The sequence below is a fragment of the Pseudorca crassidens genome, chromosome 5 (genome assembly GCF_039906515.1).
Source record: "Pseudorca crassidens isolate mPseCra1 chromosome 5, mPseCra1.hap1, whole genome shotgun sequence".
NCBI lineage: Eukaryota > Metazoa > Chordata > Mammalia > Artiodactyla > Delphinidae > Pseudorca > Pseudorca crassidens.
The window spans coordinates 138,748,786-138,773,525 of NC_090300.1; the positions used below are offsets into that span (position 1 = coordinate 138,748,786).

Genomic DNA, 24,740 nt, shown 5'->3' on the forward strand with positions numbered 1-24,740 from the left:
AGCTGGGGAAGAAGGCTGAGACCCAGGTCACATGTCCTCTGAGTCCCTCAGGCCAGGCCATGCTCACGAGGCTCCTTCCACTGCCATGAGCAAGTCCCTGGCACCGTCTGCCTCCACCCCTGAATCCCTTTCCCAGCTCTCAGTCGGGAGGGAAGTTTCCAAGGGAATCTCTGTCTTGTGAGGAGAAGGGCCAGGAGGAAAGCGCTGTCTCTGGAGGGGTGGTCAGGGCAGAGGCACTGCGCGAGCTTCCCATGGCTGCTGGAGCAAACTAGCCCAGCCTTAGTGGCTTTGAGTAAGAGAAACCCCTTGTCTTCCCGTTCTGGAGTCCAGAAGTCTGAAATCACGGGGTCTTGGGGCCCTGCTTCCTCTGAAAGCCATCCGGGAGAATCCTTCCTTTCCTCTCCCAGCCTCCAGTGGTGGCCCTCGGTCCTTGGTGGTCCTTGCTTTGCAGCAGCGCCACTCCTATCTCTGCCCAAATTTCCCTCTTCTTATAAGGATGTCGGCCACATTGGATTAGGGCTCACCCCAATGACCTTACCTTCCTTGATCACATCTGCAAAGACCTTATTTCCAGATAAGGTTATGTTTACAGGTTAGGACTTGAAGGGTTAAGAGGATCTTTTGGGGGGGGGGGTCACAATTCAACCACGATGGGCACGTTACCTCAAAAGGCCCTGCCACCTCAGTCCCGTGTGTTGCCCCTTGCCCACACCCACGCCTTCCCCTGAGCTCTTGAGGTGGTGGATGCAACCCTCCCTCCTGCCACGAAAACCGAGTACCTTCCCCTTGGTACACATTCTGAAGCAGGATTTTTTCCTTCTGCATCTCAACTGCGCTACGTGAGTAGGTAGTGTGTGTGTGTGTGTGTCCTTGAGTATCTGTGTGTGTTTCTCTTTGTGTTTCTGTGTGCACGTGTGTGCCTCTGGGTATGAGCGTGTGTTTGGGGTGTGTGTGTGTGAAGGGTGGGCATGGGGGGGAAGAGGAGGCAGGAGAGGAAGGGGAGGATAGAGCCACCATGGTAAGGGTACGAGTGAAAAGGGCAGAGTAAGTCTTGTCCCATAGCAAGTGGGGAAGTATGCTTGCAACGAATATGGAAACATTATGTCTTGGGTCTCAGTCCCATAAGGAAGGCGTATTCGTTAGGATTTTGATTCTGTTACTTTAACAAAAACCAAAATCACACTGGCCCAAGGAAGATCGGAGTTAGTTTCCCTTTCCTCTAAAGTCTGAGCTGTTGATTGACCAGACCCTGCCCCATGCCATGGCCCAGGGACCCAGACTCTTATTGCTGTACCATCTGTGAATACACTGTCCTTTTCCAGAGTCAAAACTGGCTCACCACCTGATCCATGTCCCAGCCGCGGGGAAGGGGGAGAGGGGAGTGGAGGACACATCCTTTCCTTTTCAATACTCACTGGGAAATTGCCCTCATCATTCCCACTTCAACTGACCATAACTTCATACACAGGACCTTGCTAGCTGCAAGGAAGTCAGGGAAAGACAGCTGTTATTCTCAGAGACCGTGATCTCAGGGATTTTGCTGAAATTAACAAGGCAGGCACACATACTGGGGAGCGGCTCACAGCCTATTATAGAAGGAAAGTGATTTTAGAAATATAGTGTTACTAATCCACCTTTCACCCCTTATGATAGAAAAAAAAAACCGAATTATACTCATGCAGGAAAGAATATAAGGAACATGTAATTGGAAAAATCAGATCATCAGGGAGGCTTTGTCCAATTCTGACCAGTCTCGGGGTCAGGATGACAGCTTCATCTCAGGAAGGTATGCAGTGGGTCGTTCTACAGCCAGCTGGTTTTCAATGACATAACACGCCCTGCAGCTCTCCAGAATCCGGGCCTGGAAGTACGCCTTGTCCTGCCCCTGCCAGGTGTCAGACTCGATGTACACATTGTACGGGTCATGGGAGTGCTCCAGTTTCTTGGAGCGGATGTAACTTAGCATGATGCCCAGGGTGAAGAAGCCGAAAAAGCCAAGCACCATGAGGATGTACAGTGCCGCCAGCTTGCCGTCATCATGGCCCAGGGACCTGCGGGCCAGGTTGGATGTGTTGTTGCCCGGTTGAACTGTCCCCTGCCACAGCTTGGTCAGCAAGGGTGTCACAGCCGTGGCGTTAGACAGGATCATCCTGGGAGTCAAGGTTTCACTGCGGGAGGGTGAACTTCCCAGGAAAACTTTCTAAAAGAAAAGTGCAACCTGAAATCAAAAAATATGTATTGGCCCAACCCCCACCCCCCACCCCAACACAAACACACACCCCACACAGTTTTTAAAAATCTCAGTAAGAGGGGTGCCCTACCAGAGTATGACGGGGGAGTACTCGGTCATGGTGTGTGCCACCTGGGATCTACATAATGCCCTCTCTTGACTGATCAAGTGATAAATTGATTCACTTTTATTTCTATTCACCACCCCCACTCCCTGCCTCCATAGGTGATCACCAGAACGAGTTCCCTTAATACACACATTGTGTCGTACGTGTGCCTTTTAATTTATACGCTATGGGCCAAATTGTTCTCTCCAGCAAGTCATACGTTCAAGCCCTAACCCCTAATGCAGTTGAACCTGGAGGTAGGGTCTTTCAGAGGTAACTAAGTTAGATGAGGTCATAAGGGTAAGGTCCTAATCTGATAGGACGGTGGCCTTATAAGAAGAGGAAGACAGGCCTTGGTCTGGGTTCCTGTCTGGCATTGGGACTTTTCAAAGCTTCTCAGGTGATCCTACTTTGCACTCAAGCTTGAGAACCACTGAGCTATGATGTGGGCCCTTAGGAAATTAACCAATCCGTCTTTTGTGCTGCAGAGTACCCGGAAGAATTATATAAGAAGAGAAATAATAACTTCATAGCATAATTTTCCAATCTTGTTTGTTTTTCAGATTTTCTTTTTCGGTCTTGCATGTCCCTGAGAAAATCTGAACGGGAGTTGCGGAAAGAAATTCTCAAGTCATCACCATGACCTCAGCTGTCCCTGTCCTAACTCACAGTGGCATCTCAACATTATGGTAAGCCTGTCGTAACTTTATGCTGGACCAGAAAAGCCAAGTTCCTTAACTGCCTTTCAAATAACAACTCTGCATTTTTAACGAAAAATCTTTTGCTGACTTTACACTTAATTTATTGTATCGCTTTTGCTAAATGCCTTCTATGCCCCCAAGGCCTGCATGCTGGGTCATGTGGTGTTTTTGCGTATTGAGTCACAAAATGAGTTTGGCAACGTCCTCTAATAATCAGCATGGTGTAAACGACACAGAACCCAATCCTCACAACAGCTGTGGGTTTATGTCCCATTCTCCAAGTTCACATCCATTATAATGCCAAAGCACTCTCTAGTGGCCACAGTGAGGACTGTTGGACTCAAATGGATGTGGAGACCAGCTGATCCAACAGTCTTAACTTCATAGAAAACTGGTTTCCACAGAGGTGAGCTGACTTGCCCAAGGTCACGTCTGCGATCAAAAATACATCTAAACTTTAATCTTTTAGCCATGGACTCGCATTTTATTAGCATAGAAAAAGGAGCTCTCAGGACCTTGCAGAGAGAAGGCAGATCTGTATTTAAGCTCAAAGGGACCAAGGAGCCGGCTACTTGTGTCAGGTAAAACTGAGTCTAACTAATTGGGAACTGGCTTCTGACCTACATATGCCATCAGAAGAGCCCTCTGCCCCACCGGCAAGAACCACAGCGTTTTGTAGCTCGCACAGGAAATAGGGGGCTGGAGGAGGAAGAAGCAGCAGGAACCAGGGAGGTCCAGCTCCAAACACAACCAATTTGATGATCAGCCTGTGCTAAACATTCTCAAACTGGCCTTACTGGGCCCAGAAAGAAGGAAGTGGGGTGGGGGTCTAGAAGTTTCTGCTTCTGCCTGGGTTTGAGACTCTTCAGGAGGCATAGACACTGCCCCCAACGAAGGTTAGTGCAATTTTTTTCCGTCAAAGCTGAGTCCCAGAGCTGCTGGTCTACTGAGAATCACTCAGGATTCGGGACTGTGGACAGCCGAGCTGAGCTGCAAATTGACAGCAAGCATGCCTCCAGCACCCCGGGATCCTGCGAACGCCCCAACTGTACCCAGGGGAGAGGGGGAAGTAGGTGATGTCACGCTGTTCCCGGCACACACCGCCCCTTCTGCCTTTCTCCCAGGAGTTCCAGATCCGTCTCATATCAGCACCCATAACAGGCTTTTAGAACAGATTTCCTAGTACCGCACCTCTCATTCTTTCTTACGCATTTACTAAAAGGGCAAGGCTTTCGTGGCTGACTCCAAGCTCTCTACTGAGAGGGACAGATTCTGGGGGCAAGTCAGGGGAAGAGGAATGTCAGGGTTCCAGAGTTCCAGCCCCGGCTCAGTCCTAGCTACTCCTCGCGGCTCCCAGACGGTACCGTAGCTTGCTTATCTAGGTGGGATGGGGATGACATTCCTGCCATTCTTGTCAGCATTTCCTCGAAAGAGCATCCAGTTTTGAAATCAGCAATTTTTGTTTCAGGAAGCAGAATTAGGGTAGAAACAATTATGGATAAGCTTAATTTGGGGGAATATGATCTTACTGAGTCAAGAATTCTGTGAGCCAATTTTCCTTGGAAATACCTGTCAACTGTCTTCATCTTTATCGAAACACGATGTCCAAATTCTGGAGATATATTTACCTCCTAGCAGCAAAGAGGGGCCCAGACTCTTCCAGGCAGTCAGCGGGCTTTGTCTTGGGCTTCTCACCTTCCTCTCTCCCGGGAGAGGAATCACTAAGGTGGCCAAGGTCTCAAACAGTCAGGATGAAACCTGTACAGAGGCACCGCATTTGACTGTCCTCAAAGATCTGTAAAGGGCTTTCTGCCACCTCCCTGCTGGATGTGCGGTGTGGTTCTTGAGTCTGGTCACAGGGCTAAGAGCATCCCAGACCTCTCTGTGGGTGGCAGAGAGGAGCTCTGGGGTGTGAAGGGTGGAAATGTGAACCAGAGAGCTGATGAGAGGGACCCGGTCAAACTCAACATGGGAAAAAGGATGAGCATTTTGGCATGGAGAATGGATGGCAGCAGGATTCCCAGACTGGGAAGGGAGCTGAAGTCACATAGAAGGAAGAATCTCACCCTCAGCAAATTAAATGAATTTGGGGAGCCCCAGTTTCCTCATCTGAAAACTGGGGATGATGGGATGACTGGGGAGGCATGAAACAAGCCCACAACCTTCCTATCTCTTGCTTTTGCTGCTCTCTCTGCAAGAGAGTCATGACCACCATGTCTGCCTGCCAAAATTCTACTGGTCCTCCAAAAGCACACTCCTATGCCAACGTGTGAAGCCCCTTCCAGATGTCCCATTCCCTGCTTTGAGCCCTCATAGTACCCAGTCTGTACCGCTCAGATTCTAAGCTGTGTTGTAATCATTTGTAGTCTCGTCTATGCATTTCCAGGAGCTCAGGAGGATCAGAGACTGTATCGTTCACCTTGTCCTCATTCCAGCCCCCAGAATGAGTCCATATGGGTTTGCTGAATTAAATGGGCATGCAAAGTATTAAATTTAATACAACTACAATGTGAATGTGAGAGCAAAAAATCAACAAAGTAGAATACACTCTGAAAAGAGCTTGGCGTAACCAAATGAAAACTTCTTTCAATGTAGTCTGTTTTGATATAATAAAATTTAAATTATTTTATGTATATTTATTTTATTAGCATTATTTATTTTGTATATTAAATTTTATATTATTAATATAGTTATGTATAACTATATTAATAACTATATATATCTGCAACCCACCTTATTCCTAAAAAGGTTTAAAGCCATCAATAATTGTCAATAATACAGCATAATTTTCACCCATCCTCCCCAATTCCCGTAACTCTTACTTTGCCCTCCTTTTTATCCATAGTACTTGATCACCTGCACCTAGTATAGTTTTTCTTATTTATTCTGTGCATTGTCTATTGTTTGTCTTCCCTATCAAAATGTAAGCTTTTGAGGGCAGGGATCTTTGCCTGTGTTGTTCCCATGTATCCCGAAGACTAGAACGGTGTCTGGCATGTGGCGGGAGCACAGTGAATATTGACAGATTCAGGCACGCATGCATGGATGCATGAGTGAGTAAATGTCCCGCTCAACTACTGGAAAGCCCGAACCACACAGAAACTGTCTCACCAGCTCTGCCTTCAGAGACTTAAGATGACAGGAGTGAATCCCTCTGATGTCTTCACAGGGTACTTTATTTTCAAAACAATCCACTTTTGAATAACCTGTCAAAAGCAAGACATACCTGAATATTCTGGAAACTAAGAATGCCTTCCTCAGACCCATCCTCAGCTCATCTCTGATGAGCAGCAGGCAACAGAGCAGAGCCTGCAGAGGGGTTTTGCCCCCTGGTTAGAAACCCATAGATCAGAGTCAACAGCGCCTTCTAGCAATTCACTCATCACACGAATTAAAGCAACGGTGTGATCACAGCCAAGTTCCCCACCATGGTGACCATAAGTGACAACTGTGGTTATTGACAAGGCCCTTCCTCAGTGGAGCTGGAAGCTCCTTCTTAACCTAAAAGTGGACTCAAACAGCTCACATACAGCAGTCTGAAAAATCGAGGGTCGGGGGCAGGGGGCGGGGCGGAGTAACGTGATATACTCAGCACATAACACGTGACGGCTACTGGGTCAACTTTCTTCTGAAAGTTCCACATTTTCCCCAGTTACTACAATCAAGATCAGATACCAGTAACGTTCTGCGTGTCCCATGCCTTTTCCCTGGGGAGATGCCAAGGCCCAAGAAACTTTTCTGGTCCAAAGAAAACCCACAAAACATTCCCTTTGAGGCCGGGTGCGTTTGCAAATATTGCCTCATCTGGAGGTCTTTGAAACCAAGCGGGGGGCTGGGATCATGGGCGGTTTTGGTTTTCTTTGGATGCTTTTAAGTATTTTCCCAATTTTCTCCAGGAACGACTGTAATTTAATAATAATGGGAAAATGTTGTCGTTGTTTGGTGGTGAGATGATTTTCTAGGCATGCGTTCTTAGAAGCGTAGAAGGCAGAGGGAAAGGAGGCGTGAGGCCGAACCACCTATTCTGTCTCCCACTAAGGGGATCGCGGCGCCTCCTGGCCCAGGGGCTGAGACTGGGTGCCTGGAGCCCGCTCAGGGTCGCCGGCCTGGGGCATCGCGCTCCGGGCGAGGAGCCGGGAGGCAGGAGCCCTTGACTTACCAGGTCTGGGGCGCGGAGAGAGCCGGGAGCGCAACGGGGTCCAGGGCAGCCAAGCGCAGGGCACCGACAGCCGCGCCCCAGGCGGCGCGCTCCGCGGGCAAGTGCGCGGCGGGGCGGGCGGGGCCTCCGGAGCCAGAGGGCGCCCCGCCCCGTCCCCGCGCGTCCCCGCAGAGCCCGCGGCCCCCTGGCCACCCTAGGCCATCCCGGGGCCCCCCCGGATCCTCCGCACCCTGCGTCTCCAGCAAGCGCTCTGTCACGCTGGGTAAGCGCAGAGCCGGCAGAGAGTCTGTATAAGAACTGCCAGCCAGCCAGCCAGCCAGCCAGATATACCTTCCTGAGGAGTTCGGCACTGGCAGGCAGGAAGCCGCAGTGGCCAAAAGAAGTCCATGCCGGAGAACCCCACTGTCGGCCAAGCACTCGCCAAACACTCCTTCACACATCTCCAAACAAGAACTTCAAATCAGCTCAAAACCACAGCAGACTCCTTTTAGCTGCGTCCTGAACCCCAGCAGTGACCATGCATCTATCGACAAGCATTTATTGAGCACCTACTGACAGGTGTCCTGTCCTGAGCTGGGGGTGCAGCTGTGGACCAGACAGACAGGGTCCCCGTGTGCAGGTGTCGGTGGTTGGAGACACCCATGCGTTGGCACCCCAGCTCCGAGGTTCCTGGGGCAGTGGGAACAGCCTTTCAGGCCGCCAGGAGCAAACTGAGCCTTGGCCCCAGGAACCTCCAGGGAAATTTCACAACTGCTGTCTACCAGCTAGGGGGGTGGGGGCGGGTAGGGGGGTGGCGAGCGTGAGACGGGCAATTCCCAAACGACAGTCCTGTGAAAGCGCTGGGCAATAAGGTCCAGGCTTGCGGTCTACAGGCAAGCAACAGAGAAATTAGATTCCTGACCTAGAGATAGAAGACATTTTCTCGGACCCCCCTAGTCTTCCTGGGCCAGTCACTTCTGCTTGAGCCTCCGCCTGGGGGTTCTCTTGGGGAGGAGGCCACTGAAGGCTCTGGGAAGGGGTCCATTGGATGTGGCACTTTAGGACACAGCCCAGCTAGCACAGGCAGAGCTGGCACTCCCCTGCACTATGGGTGCTAGTCTAAATAAACCCACACAGCCACTCTGGAAAGTTCTAAAATGTCCATAGCCTTGATGTGTACTTATACTGTGTGACATCTATTCTATGGAGGGGATCTGAACTGTAGAAAAGCTTTATACATAGAAAAGTTCTTTGTAGTTTTACTTAAAATAACTAGAATCTGAATGTCTCAAAATAAAGTGGTTACATTATGTTACGTATGATAGAATATTATTCTACATACTGGAATGTTTTATGTGGTCATTAAGATAATGTTTACAAATAGTTTGTAATGTTAAGTGAAAAATAGAAAACCCTAAATTGTACATACAAGATGCTATGCATTATTTCAAAAGACTAAGAAAACACATCATGATGTTAATACTGTGTGCTAGTGATGGGCTTACATGGTATTTATTTTCTTATTTATACATTCTATGTTTTCCTTTCCTTTTTTTGTAATAACGATATTCTTTAACATTTAGGAAAAAATACATAAACTTTATCTGAAAATTCTCTGGATTCTACCCCATGAAGGTCATGCTGTCTGTATTTAGTATCTTTTTGCTCACCTTTCCGCAAAAGAACTCCACCAGGAAGGAAAAAATGGATCATTGAAGCATAAATGTTTGTCCTGTAGAATTTATGTGCTACCCTTTCAGTAATAATCCATGGGCCAGGTAAACATGCATGGACAGTGTGCTCCAGACCAACTGCAGAGACCCCCCGTCAGGGGATGGGGTGGTCGATGTCTGCCCACCTGTCACCCAGTTACTTTGCAGACTGTGTGTTTGGAAGTGTCTTCAAAAAGGTAAAGTAGGGGGCTTCCCTGGTGGCGCAGTGGTTGAGAGTCTGCCTGCCAATGCAGGGGACACGGGTTCATGCCCCGGTCCGGGAGGATCCCACATGCCGCGGAGCGCCTAAGCCCGTGCGTCACAACTACTGAGCCTGTGCTCCAGAGCCCGTGAGCCACAACTACTGAGCCCGCATGCCACAACTACTTGAAGCCCATGCACCTAGAGCCTGTGCTCTGCAACAAGAGAAGCCCCTGCTCACCGCAACTAGAGAAAGCTCACGCGCAGCAACGAAGACCCAACGCAGCCCCCCCCCCAAAAAAAAAAGTAAAGTATTCTGGGAGTGGTGATTTCTTTTTGCGGCATTCAGGATCATAGTTCCCCCACTGGGGATCAAACCCATGCCCCCTGCAGTGGAAGCAAGCAGAGAGTCCTAATGAGTGGTGATATTCTTATTTCTCTCCCTGGTTCTCTCCATCCCACGTGTGATGAATTATTTTATTGCAGTCATACCGTTGTTGTCATTCCCTATTCGTAATGACAAAACACAATTACGGATAAGAGAGTGTATTTTGTTGCCTTTGGCGAACTTGAAATGGCTTCTTTTCTCTCTTCCTTCTCCTTTTACTCTTTCATTCTCACCTTTTCCCATCAAACAGGTGTGATTGGTCTTAAACAAACATAACAACAGAGCGACAAAGTCCTTGAGTCATTTCCCTTTTTTCTCTGGCTCCTCCACCTTCTCCATTCCTCTTGGTCCCCTCACTGGGAACTGTCCCTTGGGAGAGGGGATGGCAAATGTGGGCTCTGCTCCTCTTGGTGGGTTTATCGTCATCTTCCATGAGCTCCCACCTCAATGCAGGTGACATCCAAAGCCAGAGCTCCAGCCGCTTCTCGTTCTTTCTTAGGAAGATCTCAACTCGCAGCTTGGAGTTCCTGCTCATGTTTCTAACCCTTTCCGCACGCTGCCAGAGAAATAGAGTCCCCGTCACCAGAGAGGACTGTCTTCATTGTAACCCACCCAGGACGCACATACGGAACCCAGGATCGTGCAGATAGCTCTTTGCCGTTTTCTCTGGCTGCTGTTCCATTGGCATCCAGATGCCCCTGTGTTAGCCTGGGGAACATGCCTTTCCCTTAGGACCCCTTCTTTCTTTCTTGTTGACCTTAACTGCACAGCTTCTGGTGTCCCCGAGGGCAGCTCTCACCTGTCAGTGAGAAACACCTGGAAAGCCAGCAACTTTTTTGAGCAGCCACAGAGCATAACCTGGGTGCCGTAGTGCGCGAAAATTGCAATACTTCCTCCTCACGAGAAAGACAAGGAGGAGGAAGGTCATTGAAGTCCCCATCCTGCCCCCGGTGACGGGTGAGGAGGTACAGAATGATGGAAGAGAGCCCGGCCCTGTTGCCTCGGCTGTGGTCCCCCAAGTGCCGCCCCAGCTCCATCACCATGCCACGCAGATGGCTGGACGTGCTTGCGTCTTCTCTACTGGCCATTCAATGCTCGCATCTTTTCTATCCCCCTTCCTTAGCCAGCAGCTCCCACCTGATTCACTTGGTCACAGGAGGCCAGCTTCAGTTTCCTCCCAGGGCTCCTCTTTAGGTGGGAGTCCTGCACACAAGATGCATCCTTCCCAAACGCGGCATTCTCCTAAAACCCTCTTGAGGGCTGATCCCGTTCCAAAAAGAAACCACTCCCAGCCTGCTTGGGGCCCTACAGGCCATTCCAGCTCCCAACCTCATTTCCCGGTGCTCTGCCCCTCTGAGCTCCCGGACCAGCCAACGAGGCACCTCCATCCCCTGGTCACTGCCCATCTTTTCCCCCTGCTCCAGTCCCTTGTTCATGGGGTCAGCCCTCTGCTTCCAGCTTAACAAACCAGAGGTTGATGATTGTCCTGCAGCTGGAGCTCAGGACTTTTTCAAATCCCAGATCTTCAGCAAAGGTCTAAGACTAGGGAATGCTAGTCTTAGACTAGTTGCACCGCACGGCATGTGGGATCTTAGTTCCCTGACCAGAGATCAAACCCGTGCCCTCTGCAGTGGAAGTGCGGCGTCTTAACCACTGGACCGCCAGAGAAGTCCCTGTTAGCTTTAATTTTGAATTGGTTTTTAGATTAAAAACATTGAGAGCTCTTATACTAAATACCTAGACTTTGGCTTCTCTCACAAAACCCAGTGGATTTAGAAACTTATGCCCATATTTGGCAGAACAAGTGGCAGGAGCTGAGGGCACCAGCCCCTTTCCAGAAAAATGCAGACTCCACATTCTCCCTGACAAGGACACTCAGCAAGCCCCACTTACGGAATGCCCTGCCTGGTTCTGCAGGTACTGAGTTTGTCACTTTTATTCTAGGCCCTTCCCTTCCAGGAAAAAGTTCCTGCAAGGCCCTTTCTCTGGCTGTTCCTTCACTTTGCACACCTGGGAACTCACTTCCTCATTGACTTGTTTTGGCCTCGCTCAGATGTCGTGTTGCATGTGCCTTTTGGCTGTTTCAGATGTGTATGTTCTGTTTGTCTTTTTAGAGCAATGGTTCTGGATTCTTCAGGATTCCTTTGGGAATCTGAGAAAAGCTATGGCTCTCCCCAACCCTTACCCCAAATGCACACGTGTGCAACGTTTGAGCTACAATTGTACAGACTTATGGACCCCTGATGGGCTAGATGATTCTTGGCTGCTGTGTTAGGAACTGCTGATTTAGGGCAAGGACTGTCTTTCCCATAAAACAAATTCAACGCTGTGGCATCAATTCTGTGGGGCTCTACAGTGCACGGTGCCACTGAGTGTTGCCTGGTGGGCGGATGGCAAGATTATCCATTAAAATAGTCATTTAAGCTCCCTCTGCCCAGGTCTCAGGGGCACTTGCACTAATTTTTGTCACCCTCGAGTCATTCAAAGAAGACGACGCAGCTGGCTATAGACCCATGGATTCAGGCATCCCAGCTGCCCTTGCATTTGACAAATAACCACAGCCTTCACCTTGTTATGAAAAGAGCACAAATCCAATTAAGAAAGTTTTTCCAAAAGAAATAACAGTGTTGATTTCTGCCCCCACCCCCCGCCTCTCTCCACCCCTTTATGTCCTGGAATAATGCTGTGCTGATAAGAACATGGATAAATTAATTACAGCTTGGAATGTTATTTATGGCTAAGAAAGAACACTAAATCTACACATACAGTGTTTGACATTTGAATACAAGCATAGCCCTTATGTTTAAAAAAAAAAAAAACCCTCAATCCATCCAGTTTACACTGACATATGTCTAATCCTTTTAAATGCTGTGGATTTGAAAATCACAAAGGTAACAGTATGCTGGCTGTTCTACTCAGCCAAAGAACAAGGAGACGCAGGAGTGAGATTAGCATCTCTTCAGTTCTTTGCATGTCTGAGATTATTTCAGTGTACCTCCAATTCCTGATAACACAGAAGCACTCTTGTGGCCAAAGTGCCTGAAATGGAAATGCATTGGCAAGCCTGAATTTAAAACCAGTGCAGGCAGGCTTTCTGGGAATGTGTGTGAAGGTCACTTTTTTTTAGAAACGGACTGTCCACAGCCATTGTCATGGTTTCTGTGTTATTTCAACCAGGACCTCAGCCTGGAAGTCTGGATTCATGTGGGTTTCTGCAGGTCCTCCACGGGGATTGAAGGAAAAAGTGAAGAAATCAGGGGTGGTGTCCAGCATGACTCAAAAGGGGATGAGAGGAAAAATATTCAAAGGAAATCTTTAGAAAAGCAAATTCCAAAATACTGGGTTGGCCAAAAAGTTCATTTTTAAGTGCAAAATTTGTAAACAGTGAAAAGATTTTGATAACAGTCTATTGTTCGTTAATTTTTAAAATTGTTGTTTATTTTATTTAAAAATTTTTTATTGAAGTAAAGTTGATTTATAATATCGTGTTAGTTTCAGGTGTACAGCACACTGATTCAGTTATATTTATATATTCTTTTACAGATTCTTTTCCCTTATAGGTTATTACAAAATACTGAGTATAGTCCCCTGTGCTAGACAGTAGGTCCTTGTTGGTTGGTAACAATCTTGATTTTCAAACTGAATCCTTATTCTAAGTAGTGTCCTAGTTTAAACTCGGATCCCTTTCCTTACAATTTTTCCCAATAAATAAATCTTTTCCGTGGATGACTAGTCAGTTCAATTCAGTATTTATTGAGTTCCTCTATGGGTAGGTTGTAGAGCACCCAATCAAATGTATGTTCAAATTCACCCATCTTGCAGATTAGAGCTAAAATATCCTTTCTCTTGCTAACCTCCCCCATGTCCCAACCAACACACACAAAGACTTTCTGGCAGAAGTGATTTTCTCTCTCTGCTGGGGACCACTGTGCAGGTTCCAACAGCACCAGGGTGTCACCTATGACTACGCCCTCCACCCCCAACAATGATCTCAGGACTTCTTTTCATTTCTGAAGCCCCTACCAAAGGCCAGTCTGTACCGACTTTTACCAGGCATCTCACAAGAGTTTCAGGGCTGATCTCCTGGCCCAGTCCCACCCTCTTCATCCATCCTTGCATGGTCCACTTCACCATTCTTCATTTTCTGCCTCACATGTCAGTAATCAATGACCATGTCGGCTGTCCTCCAGCAGTAAGCTCTACCAAGGGACAGGTTCTACCAAGGGACTTGCCTTTCAGTCATCTACTATGACCAGCAAGGAGCTTGGCATGTGGAAAGAGATTCCTAGATATTTCTTGAGTGGAAAACGAGTTGCTCATCTATGCGTGATTTGGGGGATGCCCCTTTCTGGACCAGTCATGGACCAGACCATACCACCTGGTGGTGTCTGAGCATGACAGAGCCTCAGTGAACATTTGCTGAATTGAACTGAATTGAATTGAATTTTGGAGCATGGAAATTTGTACTAGAAAGGTAAATGGGAGGAATAAGTGGGAATGACACTATCTAAATTAAAATCCAGTGCTGTGACAGCAGATCGAACATTTTCTCCTCTGATACTATTCTTGAAATTACAAAATGCTCAAGGTATCAAAAGCATTGAAAAATTGGTCAAGGGAATTGTCTTTAATGAATGCCATGATCATTCAGTGTTCTATTTCTCTTGGCAGCAAGAAAGAGTAAAAAATAAAATTGGGATGGGCTCTGGGGGAACAGGCTCTGCAGGTAACCAGCTATTCTCTAAACCTGAACTAAAGCACTTGAACTCTCTGTTTCTTGTTTTGCTCATTTGTCACTCGGGGTGATAGGAATACCTGCTCTATCTGACTCATTGCATTGGCATCATAAAGTAAAATAGTTTCTTTAAATCCCTGTGAGACAAGGCAGTAAATTGAAAATAAGAAAGATAGGGAAGAGTGTTTTGAACAAGGCAGCACAATGAGTTCTTGCTTTGATCCATCCTTTAGCCTGAACACAAAGCCATGACAGATAAGGTATAAAAATAGAAAGCTAAAAAGAGATATCTGGCTCAACAGAGGCAGAAGAAAACTCCTGAAAGCCTCTGACCCAGGGGGCTCTTTGTTTAAAATCAGCAGGGAGTTTGGCTCCTATGGGATAAACCCAAGACACAAACACCCAAGATGGCAGACAAGAACTAAGTACGTTGCTTAAGTCAAGAACTGGGATGGGAGCCCCATGGCTTTCCATTGCCTGGAGACCAATATTTTAGAAGAATGAGAGTCTAGGAATGTGGGGCTGGAGACCCAAGCCCCAGCCAAAAACTGAGCCTAGTCACATGCTGGCCTCATGATGGCATGGACATCCTCACAATCACTATGGGACAGAAACCCCAAACTGCCTTTATAAAATCTGGTCCAGGATGAGGTCACAGAGTCCAGGTGAAAGCTATCACAAAATGATCATCAGGGAAAAGCTCACTGGGTGGGGTGGAGGCAGGTGCGCAGCCAAACGAAAAGAATAAAAACAAAACCCCACTCAAAACGAGCCTAAAAATTAAAACTCTAAAACATGAGAAGAAATATAATATGAAAGACAGTCAAAAATCCTTGACTCATTTTATGAAGCTAGAACACTCATACCAAACTGGATAAAAAAAGACAAAAAAGGAAAGTCACAGCCAATATCACTTCTGAAAATAGATGCAGAAATGCTAGATACATGGTATATCTCTCCATCTATTTGTATCATATTTAATTTCTTTCATCAGTGTCTTATAATTTTCTGCATACAGGTCTTTTTTCTCCTTAGGTAGGTTTATTCCTAGATATTTTATTCTTTTTGTTGCAATGGTAAATGGGAGTGTCTTCTTGATTTCACTTTCAGATTTTTCATCATTAGTGTATAGGAATGCAAGAGATTTCTGTGCATTAATTTTGTATCCTGCTACTTTACCAAATTCATTCATTAGCTCTAGTAGTTTTCTGGTAGCATCTTTAGGATTCTCTATGTATAGTATCATGTCATCTGCAAACAGTGACAGCTTTACTTCTTCTTTTCCTATTTAGATTCCTTTTATTTCTTTTTCTTCTCTGATTGCTGTGGCTAAAACTTCCAAAACTATGTTGAATAAGAGTGGTGAGAGTGGGCAACCTTGTCTTGCTCCTGATCCTAGTGGAAATGCTTTCAGTTTTTCACCATTGAAGATGATGTTGGCTTGTCATATATGGCCTTTATTATGTTGAGGAAAGTTCCCTCTATGCTTACTTTCTGGAAAGTTTTTATCACAAATGGGTGTTGAATTTTATCAAAAGCTTTCTCTGCATCTATTGAGATGACCATATGGTTTTTCTCCTTCAATTTGTTAATATGGTGTATCACATTGATTGATTTGCGTATATTGAAGAATCCTTGCAGTCCTGGAATAAACCCCACTTGATCATGGTGTATGATCCTCTTAATGTGCTCTTGGATTCTGTTTGCTAGTATTTTGTTGAGTATTTTTGCATCCATGTTCATCAGTGATATTGGCCTGTAGTTTTCTTTCTTTGTGACATCTTTGTCTGGTTTTGGTATCAGGGTGATAGTGGTCTCGTAGAATGAGTTTGGGAGTGTTCCTCCCTCTGCTATATTTTGGAAGAGTTTGAGAAGGATAGGTGTTAGCTCTTCTCTAAATGTTTGATAGAATTTGCCTGTGAAGCCATCTGGTCCTGGGCTTTTGTCTATTGGAAGATTTTTAATCACAGTTTCAATTTCAGTGCTTGTGATTTGTCTGTTCATATTTTCTATTTCTTCCTGATTCAGTCTTGACAGGTTGTGCATTTCTAAGAATTTGTCCATTTCTTCCAAGTTGTCCATTTTATTGACATAAAGTTGCTTGTAGTAATCTCTCATGATCTTTTGTATTTCTGCAGTGACAGTTGTTACTTCTCCTTTTGCATTTCTAATTCTATTGATTTGAGTCTTCTCCCTTTTTTTCTTGATGAGTCTGGCTAATGGTTTATCAATTTTGTTTATCTTCTCAAGGAACCAGCTTTTAGTTTTGTTGATCTCTGTTATCATTTCCTTTATTTCTTTTTCATTTATTTCTGATCTGATCTTTACGATTTCTTTCCTTCTGCTAACTTTGGGGCTTTTTTGTTCTTCTTTCTCTAATTGCTTTAGGTGCAAGATTAGGTTGTTTATTCAAGATGTTTCCTGTTTCTTAAGGTAGGATTGTATTGCTATAAACTTCCCTCTTAGAACTGCTTTTGCTGCATCCCATAGGTTTTGGGTCATCGTGTCTCCATTGTCATTTGTTTCTAGGTATTTTTTTATTTCCTCTTTGATTTCTTCAGTGATCACTTCGTTATTAAGTAGTGTATTGTTTAGCCTCCATGTGTTTGTATATTTTACAGGTCTTTTCCTGTAATTGATATCTAGTCTCATAGCGTTGTGGTCGGAAAAGATACTTGATACAATTTCAATTTTCTTAAATTTACCAAGGCTTGATTTGTGCCCCAAGATATGATCTATCCTGGAGAATGTTCCATGAGCACTTGAGAAAAATGTGTATTCTGTTGTTTTTGGATGGAATGTCCTATAAATATCAATTAAGTCCATCTTGTTTAATGTATCATTTAAAGCTTGTGTTTCCTTATTTATTTTCATTTTGGATGATCTGTCCATTGGTGAAAGTGGGGTGTTAAAGTCCCCTACTATGAATGTGTTATTGTCGATTTCCCCTTTTATGGCTGTTAGTATTTGCCTTATGTATTGAGGTGCTCCTATGTTGGGTGCATAAATATTTACAATTGTTATATCTTCTTCTTGGATCGATCCCTTGATCATTATGTAGTGTCCTTCTTTGTCTCTTCTAATAGTCTTTATTTTAAAGTCTATTTTGTCTGATATGAGAATTGCTACTCCAGCTTTCTTTTGGTTTCCATTTGCATGGAATATCTTTTTCCATCCCCTCATTTTCAGTCTGTATGTGTCTCTAGGTCTGAAGTGGGTCTCTTGTAGACAGCATATATATGGGTCTTGTTTTTGTATCCATCCAGCCAGTCTGTGTCTTTTGGTGGGAGCATTTAATCCATTCACATTTAAAGTAATTATCGATATGCATGTTCCTATTCCCATTTTCTTAATATACCATGTTCTTGGATTGGAAGAGTCAACATTGTGAAAATGACTCTACTACCCAAAGCAATCTACAGATTCAATGCAATCCCTATCAAACTACCACTGGCATTTTTCACAGAACTAGAACAAAAAATTTCACAATTTGTATGGAAGCACAAAAGACCCCGAATAGCCAAAGCAATCTTGAGAATGAAAAACGGAGCTAGAGGAATCAGGCTCCCTGACTTCAGACTATACTACAAAGCTACAGTAATCAAGACAGTGTGGTACTGACACAAAAAGAGAAATATAGGTCAATGGAACAGGATAGAAAGCCCAGAGATAAGCCCATGCACATATGGTCACCTTATCTTTGATAAAAGAGGCAGGAATATACAGTGGAGAAAAGACAGCCTCTTCAATAAGTGGTGCTGGGAAAACTGGACAGGTACATGTAAAATATGAGATTAGATCACTCCCTAACACCATACACAAAACTAAGCTCAAAATGGATTAAAGACCTAAATGTAAGGCCAGAAACTATAAAACTCTTAGAGGAAAACATAGGCAGAACACTCTATGATATAAATCACAGCAAGGTCCTTTTTGACCCACCTCCTAGAGTAATGGAAATAAAAACAAAAATAAACAAATGGGACCTAATGAAACTGCAAAGCTTTTGCACAGCAAAGGAAACCATAAACAACACCAAAAGACAACCCTCAGAATGGGAGATAGTATTTGCAAATGAAGCAATTGACAAAGGATTAATCTCCAAAATTTACAAGTAGCTCATGCAGCTCAATAATAAGAAAACAAACAACCAAATCCAAAAATGGGCAGAAGACCTAAATAGACATTTCTCCAAAGAAGACATACAGATTGCCAACAAACACGTGAAAGCATGCTCAACATCATTAATCATTAGAGAAATGCAAATCAAAAGTACAATGAGATATCATCTCACACCAGTCAGAATGGCTATCATCAAAAAATCTAGAAACAATAAATGCTGGAGAGGGTGTGGAGAAAAGGGAACACTCTTGCACTGCTGGTGGGAATGTGAACTGGTACAGCCACTATGGAGAACAGTATGGAGGTTCCTTAAAAAACTACAAATAGAACTACCATATGACCCAGCAATCCCACTACTGGTCATATACCCTGAGTAAACCATAATTCAAAAAGAGTCATGTACCAAAATGTTCATTGCAGCTCTATTTACAACAGCCCGGAGATGGAAACAACCTAAGTGTCCAGCATCGGATGAATGGATAAAGAAGATGTGGCACATATATACAATTGAATATTACTCAGCCATAAAAAGAAACGAAATTGAGCTATTTGTAATGAGGTGGATGAACCTAGAGTCTGTCATACAGAGTGAAGTAAGTCAGAAAGAGAAAGACAAATACCGTATGCTAACACATATATATGGAATTTAAGAAAAAAATATGTCATGAAGAACCTAGGGGTAAGACAGGAATAAAGACATAGACCTACTAGAGAATGGACTTGAGGATATGGGGAGGGGGAAGGGTAAGCTGTGACAAAGTGAGAGAGTGGCATGGAAATATATACACTACCAAACGTAAAATAGATAGCTAGTGGGAAGCAGCCACATAGCACAGGGAGATCGCCTTGGTGCTTTGTGACCACCTAGAGGGATGGGATAGGGAGGATGGGAGGGAGGGAGACCCATGAGGGAAGAGATATGGGAACATATGTATATGTATAACTGATTCACTTTGTTATAAAGCAGAAACTAGCACACCATTGTAAAGCAATTATACTCCAATAAAGATGTAAAAAAAAATTCTTGCAATTCAATAATAAAAAGGTAAACAACCCCTCCCACACACAAAAAAGAAATGCTAGATACAGTATTAGCAAACTGAATCCAGTAATTCTAAAATAAGCACTATATCACAATAGAGGTAGGTTTATCCAGGAATGCCAGGCTGGTTTAACACAGGATAATATGAGAAAATCAGTGGGTGTAATTAACATGTTAGTAGTATTAATATTAATATTATGATGTGATGGTCAATTTTATGTGTCAACTTGACTGGGCCACATGGTATACAGATAATTGTTCAAACACTATTCTGGGTGTTTCTGTGAGTGTGTTTTGGGATGAGATTAACATTTAAATCTTTAGACTGAATAAAACAGATTGCCTTTCCCCAAATTGGGTGGGCTTTACCCAATCAGTTGAAGACCTGAATAGAACAAAAGACTGACTCTCCCATAAGTAAGAGTAAGTGAGAATACTTCTGCCTGACAGCCTTTGAACTACGATGTCAGGTCTTCCTGGTTCTACTGCTCTTGGTTCTTCCATGGCAGCATCCGTCAGAAGAGAGCACAGCATCCATTCCCAGGGCCTGAGATCCACACCTACCAAAAGTAATCTAAGCAGAGGAGAAATTGGTTCCCTTGACTCCTAGAAAGCATCCTCCTGCTACTTCAGAGGAAAACTCCTCTCCCAGCACCGTTTATGTTTCTCAGAACCAGCAGAATCACTTCCTGGTGATTTAAGAGTAGGCACTCAAAAAAGGTCTGAAGACTTTAATTCAGAACTTTCCAGTTGCTCTTGGGGCATTATAAAGTGAAATCATACCATGGTTCCAGGCTACCAAACTATGGAGCGACATGGAGATAGGAGCGTTAGTGCAGCGATGTGGAGATAGGAGCGTTAGTGCAGCTGCAGAGCAATGATCCATGCCTCCTCTGTGCAGAATTGACAGCAGGGAGGGAACAATCGAGTACATAAACGAAGAGAGCACAGACCCATGTAATATGTGAACTTTTTCATCTGCACAAAAACATCTAGAATATTCTTTAAAAGAATAAAATGCTGCCTTGTGCGCTCCGCGGCGGCATGGGCACCCTCCCCTTCCAGGCGTGAGGCGCTGTGAAGAAAGCAGAAGCGAGCGGACTCCAGGGGCAGCGAGGCAGTGCCCCAGCCCAGCCTCCGTCGCCTTCGGCGCTCCCGTCGTGTGGGGCTGGGTTCCTCAGCACACCCAGCTCCAGCAGCCCCAGAGCCTGTCCTCAGTCCTTCGGAAGCCCCGGCACCAGCCCGGGCCCTTGGCGGGGAGGATGACGGAGCTGCAGTCTGCACTGCTACTGCAAAGACAGCTGGCAGAACTCAACAAAAATCCAGTGGAAGGCTTTTCAGCAGGTTGAATAAATGACAACGATCTCTATCGATGGAAAGTCATTATTGGTCCTCCAGATACATTTTATGAAGGCGATGTTTTTCAGGCTCATCTCACTTTCCCAAAAGATTATCCCCTTAGGTCTCCTAAAATGAAATTCGTTACAGAAATCTGGCACCCAAACGTTGATAAAAATGGTGATGCATGCATTTCTATTCTTCACGAGCCAGGGGAAGATAAATATGGCTATGAAAAGCCAGAGGAACACTGGCTGCCTATTCACACCGTGGAAACCATCATGATTAGTGTCATTTCTATGCTTCCAGATCCTAATGGAGACTCACCTGCTAATGTTGATGCTGCAAAAGAATGGAGGGAAGACAGAAATGGAGAATTCAAAAGGAAGCTTGCCCGCTGTGTAAGAAAAAGAAAGAGACTGCTTTTGAGTGACATTTATTCAACAGCTGTAACTTCACTCATTTCAGGGTCTCCGACTGAGAAACATGGCACTGTTTTTCCTGCACTCTACCCCACCCATTGCTGGACTTCTGTTGTAACAATTTGGCAAACACTGGCTGGAACTGGGCTGCAATAAAACATGTCAGTATCAATGCTGACAGGAGCCTAACAAGTGCCAGCTTACAGATGATTATGCATTTTGAATTCTAAAGAACTGTTTTAACCTTCAGGAAGAATTGTAAAGACCTGTACATAGCACAACATGATCCGGAAAATATATATACTGTTCATGTACATCCACAAACACACCTTGTACCCAATAATGCTTTCTTGTAGTAAAATAAGAATCATGTAAATTCTAAAAAGATTTTAGCAGGTTTTCTTTCCCTATTCATTGTTCTTATCAGTTTTAAAAGACTCCTTAAAGCATGTCAGATAAAAAGCAATTAGGATTAAAAGTTTCCATTTAACTTCCTTTAAACTATTGAGGCTTCATTAAACCCTTTTCACTTACTAAACTTTGTATCTTCTTTGTTTTGACACACTTCCCTTTGCTTTAATCTCCTCTGTCTACCAGGAAGTTTTCAAATCATTTAGTGCAAATACTGAAACACTCAATAAGCAACTACTTGATTTTTAAAGATGACTTCAGAGGAATGGTTGTCACTAGGTGCTTTGTCCCTTTTGTATGATATTTGCATCCATCTCTTGGATTGGATATTTCAATAACATGTTTCCGTTGTTGAGAGCTCTTGAATTCAGTCATTATCCCCATGAACTAAAAGGAGTTGGTTCTGAATTCAATTCAGATTTAAAATTATTGAAATGTACCCCAAACAGTAAAAAATTCTGATTTGGTTTTATTTTTGCCCTCAGTTACCTAATGTGAATATTGGATGAATTAATCATGCGCAGCTACAGGTTTTCTACTTAACTTCTGGGTTTGCTATTTAAAATGCTGTTTACCCACATACCCTTTTCCTCAGCCCTTCATATTTCTTTGCCTGTATTCTCTATACTGCAGATTTTTCTCACCTATTGTACAAAGAAATTATGATGTATATTTTCATGTAATTTGATTTTGGAATTCTGTCACCTTATGTAGTGAGTTCTTCCAAAATATAATTTTTTTCCAATTAAAAAAAAAGAACAAAATGCAGATTTTTTTTTTTTTTTTGCCCTGTAGAAAGTTACAATTGTTTTTACCAAGAGTCTACATGAGGCTTGATTTACACTCCATGCATTGGCTGGAACATGGATTAGAGATTTGATAGAAAAATAAATCCTGTTTGTTATTTTTTTAAAAAGTTATGCATCCATAATAAATACATAGTCAATAAACCTTCTTATATCTGAGAACCAAAAAACCAATATATGTCTACTTAACTCATTGATTGAAGAAGTAAACACAGTGGAAACAATAAGATATTAAATGACATAGAGTGCTATATATGAAAACCTCTGGGTTCATAAAGTGGTTCTTAGAGGTAAATTTATAGCATTAAATACATTTTTAAAAAGAAAGATAATATGAATAAATGAAACTAAACTCAAAAAGCAAAAGAAGAGGGACTTCCCTGGTGGTCCAGTGGTTAAGACTCCATGCTCCCAATGCCAGCGGGACATGGGTTTGATCCTTGGTCAGGGAACTAACCCGGGGCACAGGCTTGATCCCTGTTCAGCATCCTGAATGCTGCACAGTGTGGGAAAAAAAAAAAAAACAAAACTATGCGATAAACTAAAGAAAGTAGAATGAATTAAAATTTAAGCCAAGAACAGAAATTAACAAAAAAGAGAACAAAGAAAAATAGAAAGGATCAACTAAATGAAAAGCCACTCAATAAACAAAATTTGAATATTTAGATGAAATATTTCTCCAGCAAAAAATAAATTACCAAAGTTAATTCATAAATAAATACAATTTCAGCAGAAAGCTAGAATCTATTAAAAGATATCACTTCAGTGAATACATTTAGTAGTAGATTAGACACAGCTAAAGAAAGAGTTCATGAATTAGAAGAAGTAGGTTAAAAATATCTAGAGTGAAGCACAGGAAAAAAAAATAATGGAAAGTACAAAAAAGGAGTATAAGAAATATAGGGAAAAGGACTAACACAAGTGCAGCTGGTGTCCTAGAAGTAGAGAAGAAAGTAAATGGAGTAGAAGAAATATTTGGAGGGGTAGAGATTGAGAATTTCCCAAAACTGATTTCAAAAAATCAAGCCATGGATTAAAAAAATATTAAAAATGTCAGGCAGAATTACTTCAAAGAAAGTCACCTGTAGGCACGTCATAATACAAATGCAGCAAACAAAAGACAGAGAACCTCTTAAAATGAGATGGGGGAAGAAAAAGATACATAACTGAAAGAATCACCAATAAAATATATGTCTTATTTCTCAAAAGGAATGATAGAATCTCCCCCTCCAAAAAAAAAAAAAGAAATGACATTTTCAAAGTGCTGAAAGAAAATAACTGCCAACCTAGAATTCTATACCCAGTGAAAATATCCTTTAAAATTGAAAGCAAAATAAAGACCTTAATAATTCAAGGAGCATGTTGTAATCTCTGGTGTTGTCACTAAAATAATAATGAAAGAATGCATAGATAATAAATTAATTATGGAGAAATATGAAATAAAAACTTCAGTAATCCAAAAAAGGAAAGAAAGAAAAGGAACATAGACAAGTGAAACTAACAGAAAATAATTATTTAGATGGTAGATTTAAACCCAAATTCATCAGTAATTATACATAAAAGACAGAATACTTTAATTAAAAGGCAAGGATTATGAGGCAGGATAAAAACATAAAGCCTGGTATATGGGCTTTATAAGAGACACCTTTTAAATATAAGGGTACAGAAATGCTAAAAGCAGAAGAACAGAAAACAATATGCCATGCAAACACTAAACAAAATAAAGTTGGCATAAGGATGCTAATAGCTGACAAAATAGACTAAGAAGTGTCTAGAGATAAGGAGGAGAATTTCATAATGACAAGACTCAATTCATCAGAGAGATATAAAAATTCTGTATTTGTATGTACTAAATATATCATCAGTTTATAAAGCAAAAATTGTAGAAAAAAAAAGAAGAAAAAGACAAATCTATGAACAGGGTGGAATTTTAACACACTTTTAGCAGGAACTGATTAAACAAACACATAAACCAACTGTGGTACCTCCATACAATGGAATGTTATTCAGCAATAAAAAGAATGACTATCAAACCATGAAAAGACATGAAGGAAACTTAAATGCACATTGCCAAGTAAAGGAAGTCTGTATGAAAAGGGTACATATAGTATGATTCCACTTATATGACACTGTGGAAAATGTAAAACTGTAGACACAGTAAAGTGATCAGTGGTTTCCAGGGTTCAGGAGGAAGGGGGGAAGGATGAATAACACAAGGGATTTTTAGGGCAGTAAAATTGTTGTAATGTAAGCTTCTAGGGCAGTAAAATTACAATAATGGTGGATACAAGATACTATGCATCTGTCAAAATCTATAGAACAAAGAGTGAAATCTGATGACTGAAAATTTTTTTAAAAATCATTTAAGAAGTTGGGGGAACTCAGGAA

At 43.3% G+C, this 24,740-nt stretch overlaps 2 protein-coding genes and 1 pseudogene across 2 annotated transcripts in view; 2 read left to right on the top strand and 1 right to left on the bottom strand.

Moving 5' to 3' along the window:
• The window catches only part of SMIM11 (small integral membrane protein 11), a 70,825-nt gene extending 65,245 nt beyond the window's left edge, over window positions 1–5,580 (top strand). Inside the window, exons 4-5 of the transcript XR_010943828.1 lie at window positions 2,900–3,025; window positions 5,404–5,580. The gene's annotated coding sequence lies outside the window, so the exon portion shown is untranslated. The remainder of the gene's footprint in view (window positions 1–2,899; window positions 3,026–5,403) is intronic.
• On the bottom strand, window positions 882–7,287 carry KCNE1 (potassium voltage-gated channel subfamily E regulatory subunit 1). The gene is made up of 3 exons (XM_067739425.1): window positions 7,197–7,287; window positions 6,149–6,243; window positions 882–2,200 (listed from the first exon to the last, which is right to left on the bottom strand). Exon 3 carries the CDS (start codon window positions 2,147–2,149, stop codon window positions 1,760–1,762), a length of 390 nt encoding a protein of 129 aa, XP_067595526.1. The 5' UTR covers window positions 2,150–2,200; window positions 6,149–6,243; window positions 7,197–7,287; the 3' UTR covers window positions 882–1,759.
• Window positions 7,288–20,528: 13,241 nt separating this feature from the next.
• LOC137224581 (ubiquitin-conjugating enzyme E2 G1 pseudogene) lies at window positions 20,529–21,549 on the top strand (annotated as a pseudogene).
• Window positions 21,550–24,740: the final 3,191 nt, after the last annotated feature.

Excerpts from the sequence above, each read along its gene's own strand:
- KCNE1 (XM_067739425.1), bottom strand. The coding sequence starts at position 2,149 with ATGATCCTGTCTAACGCCACGGCTGTGACACCCTTGCTGACCAAGCTG.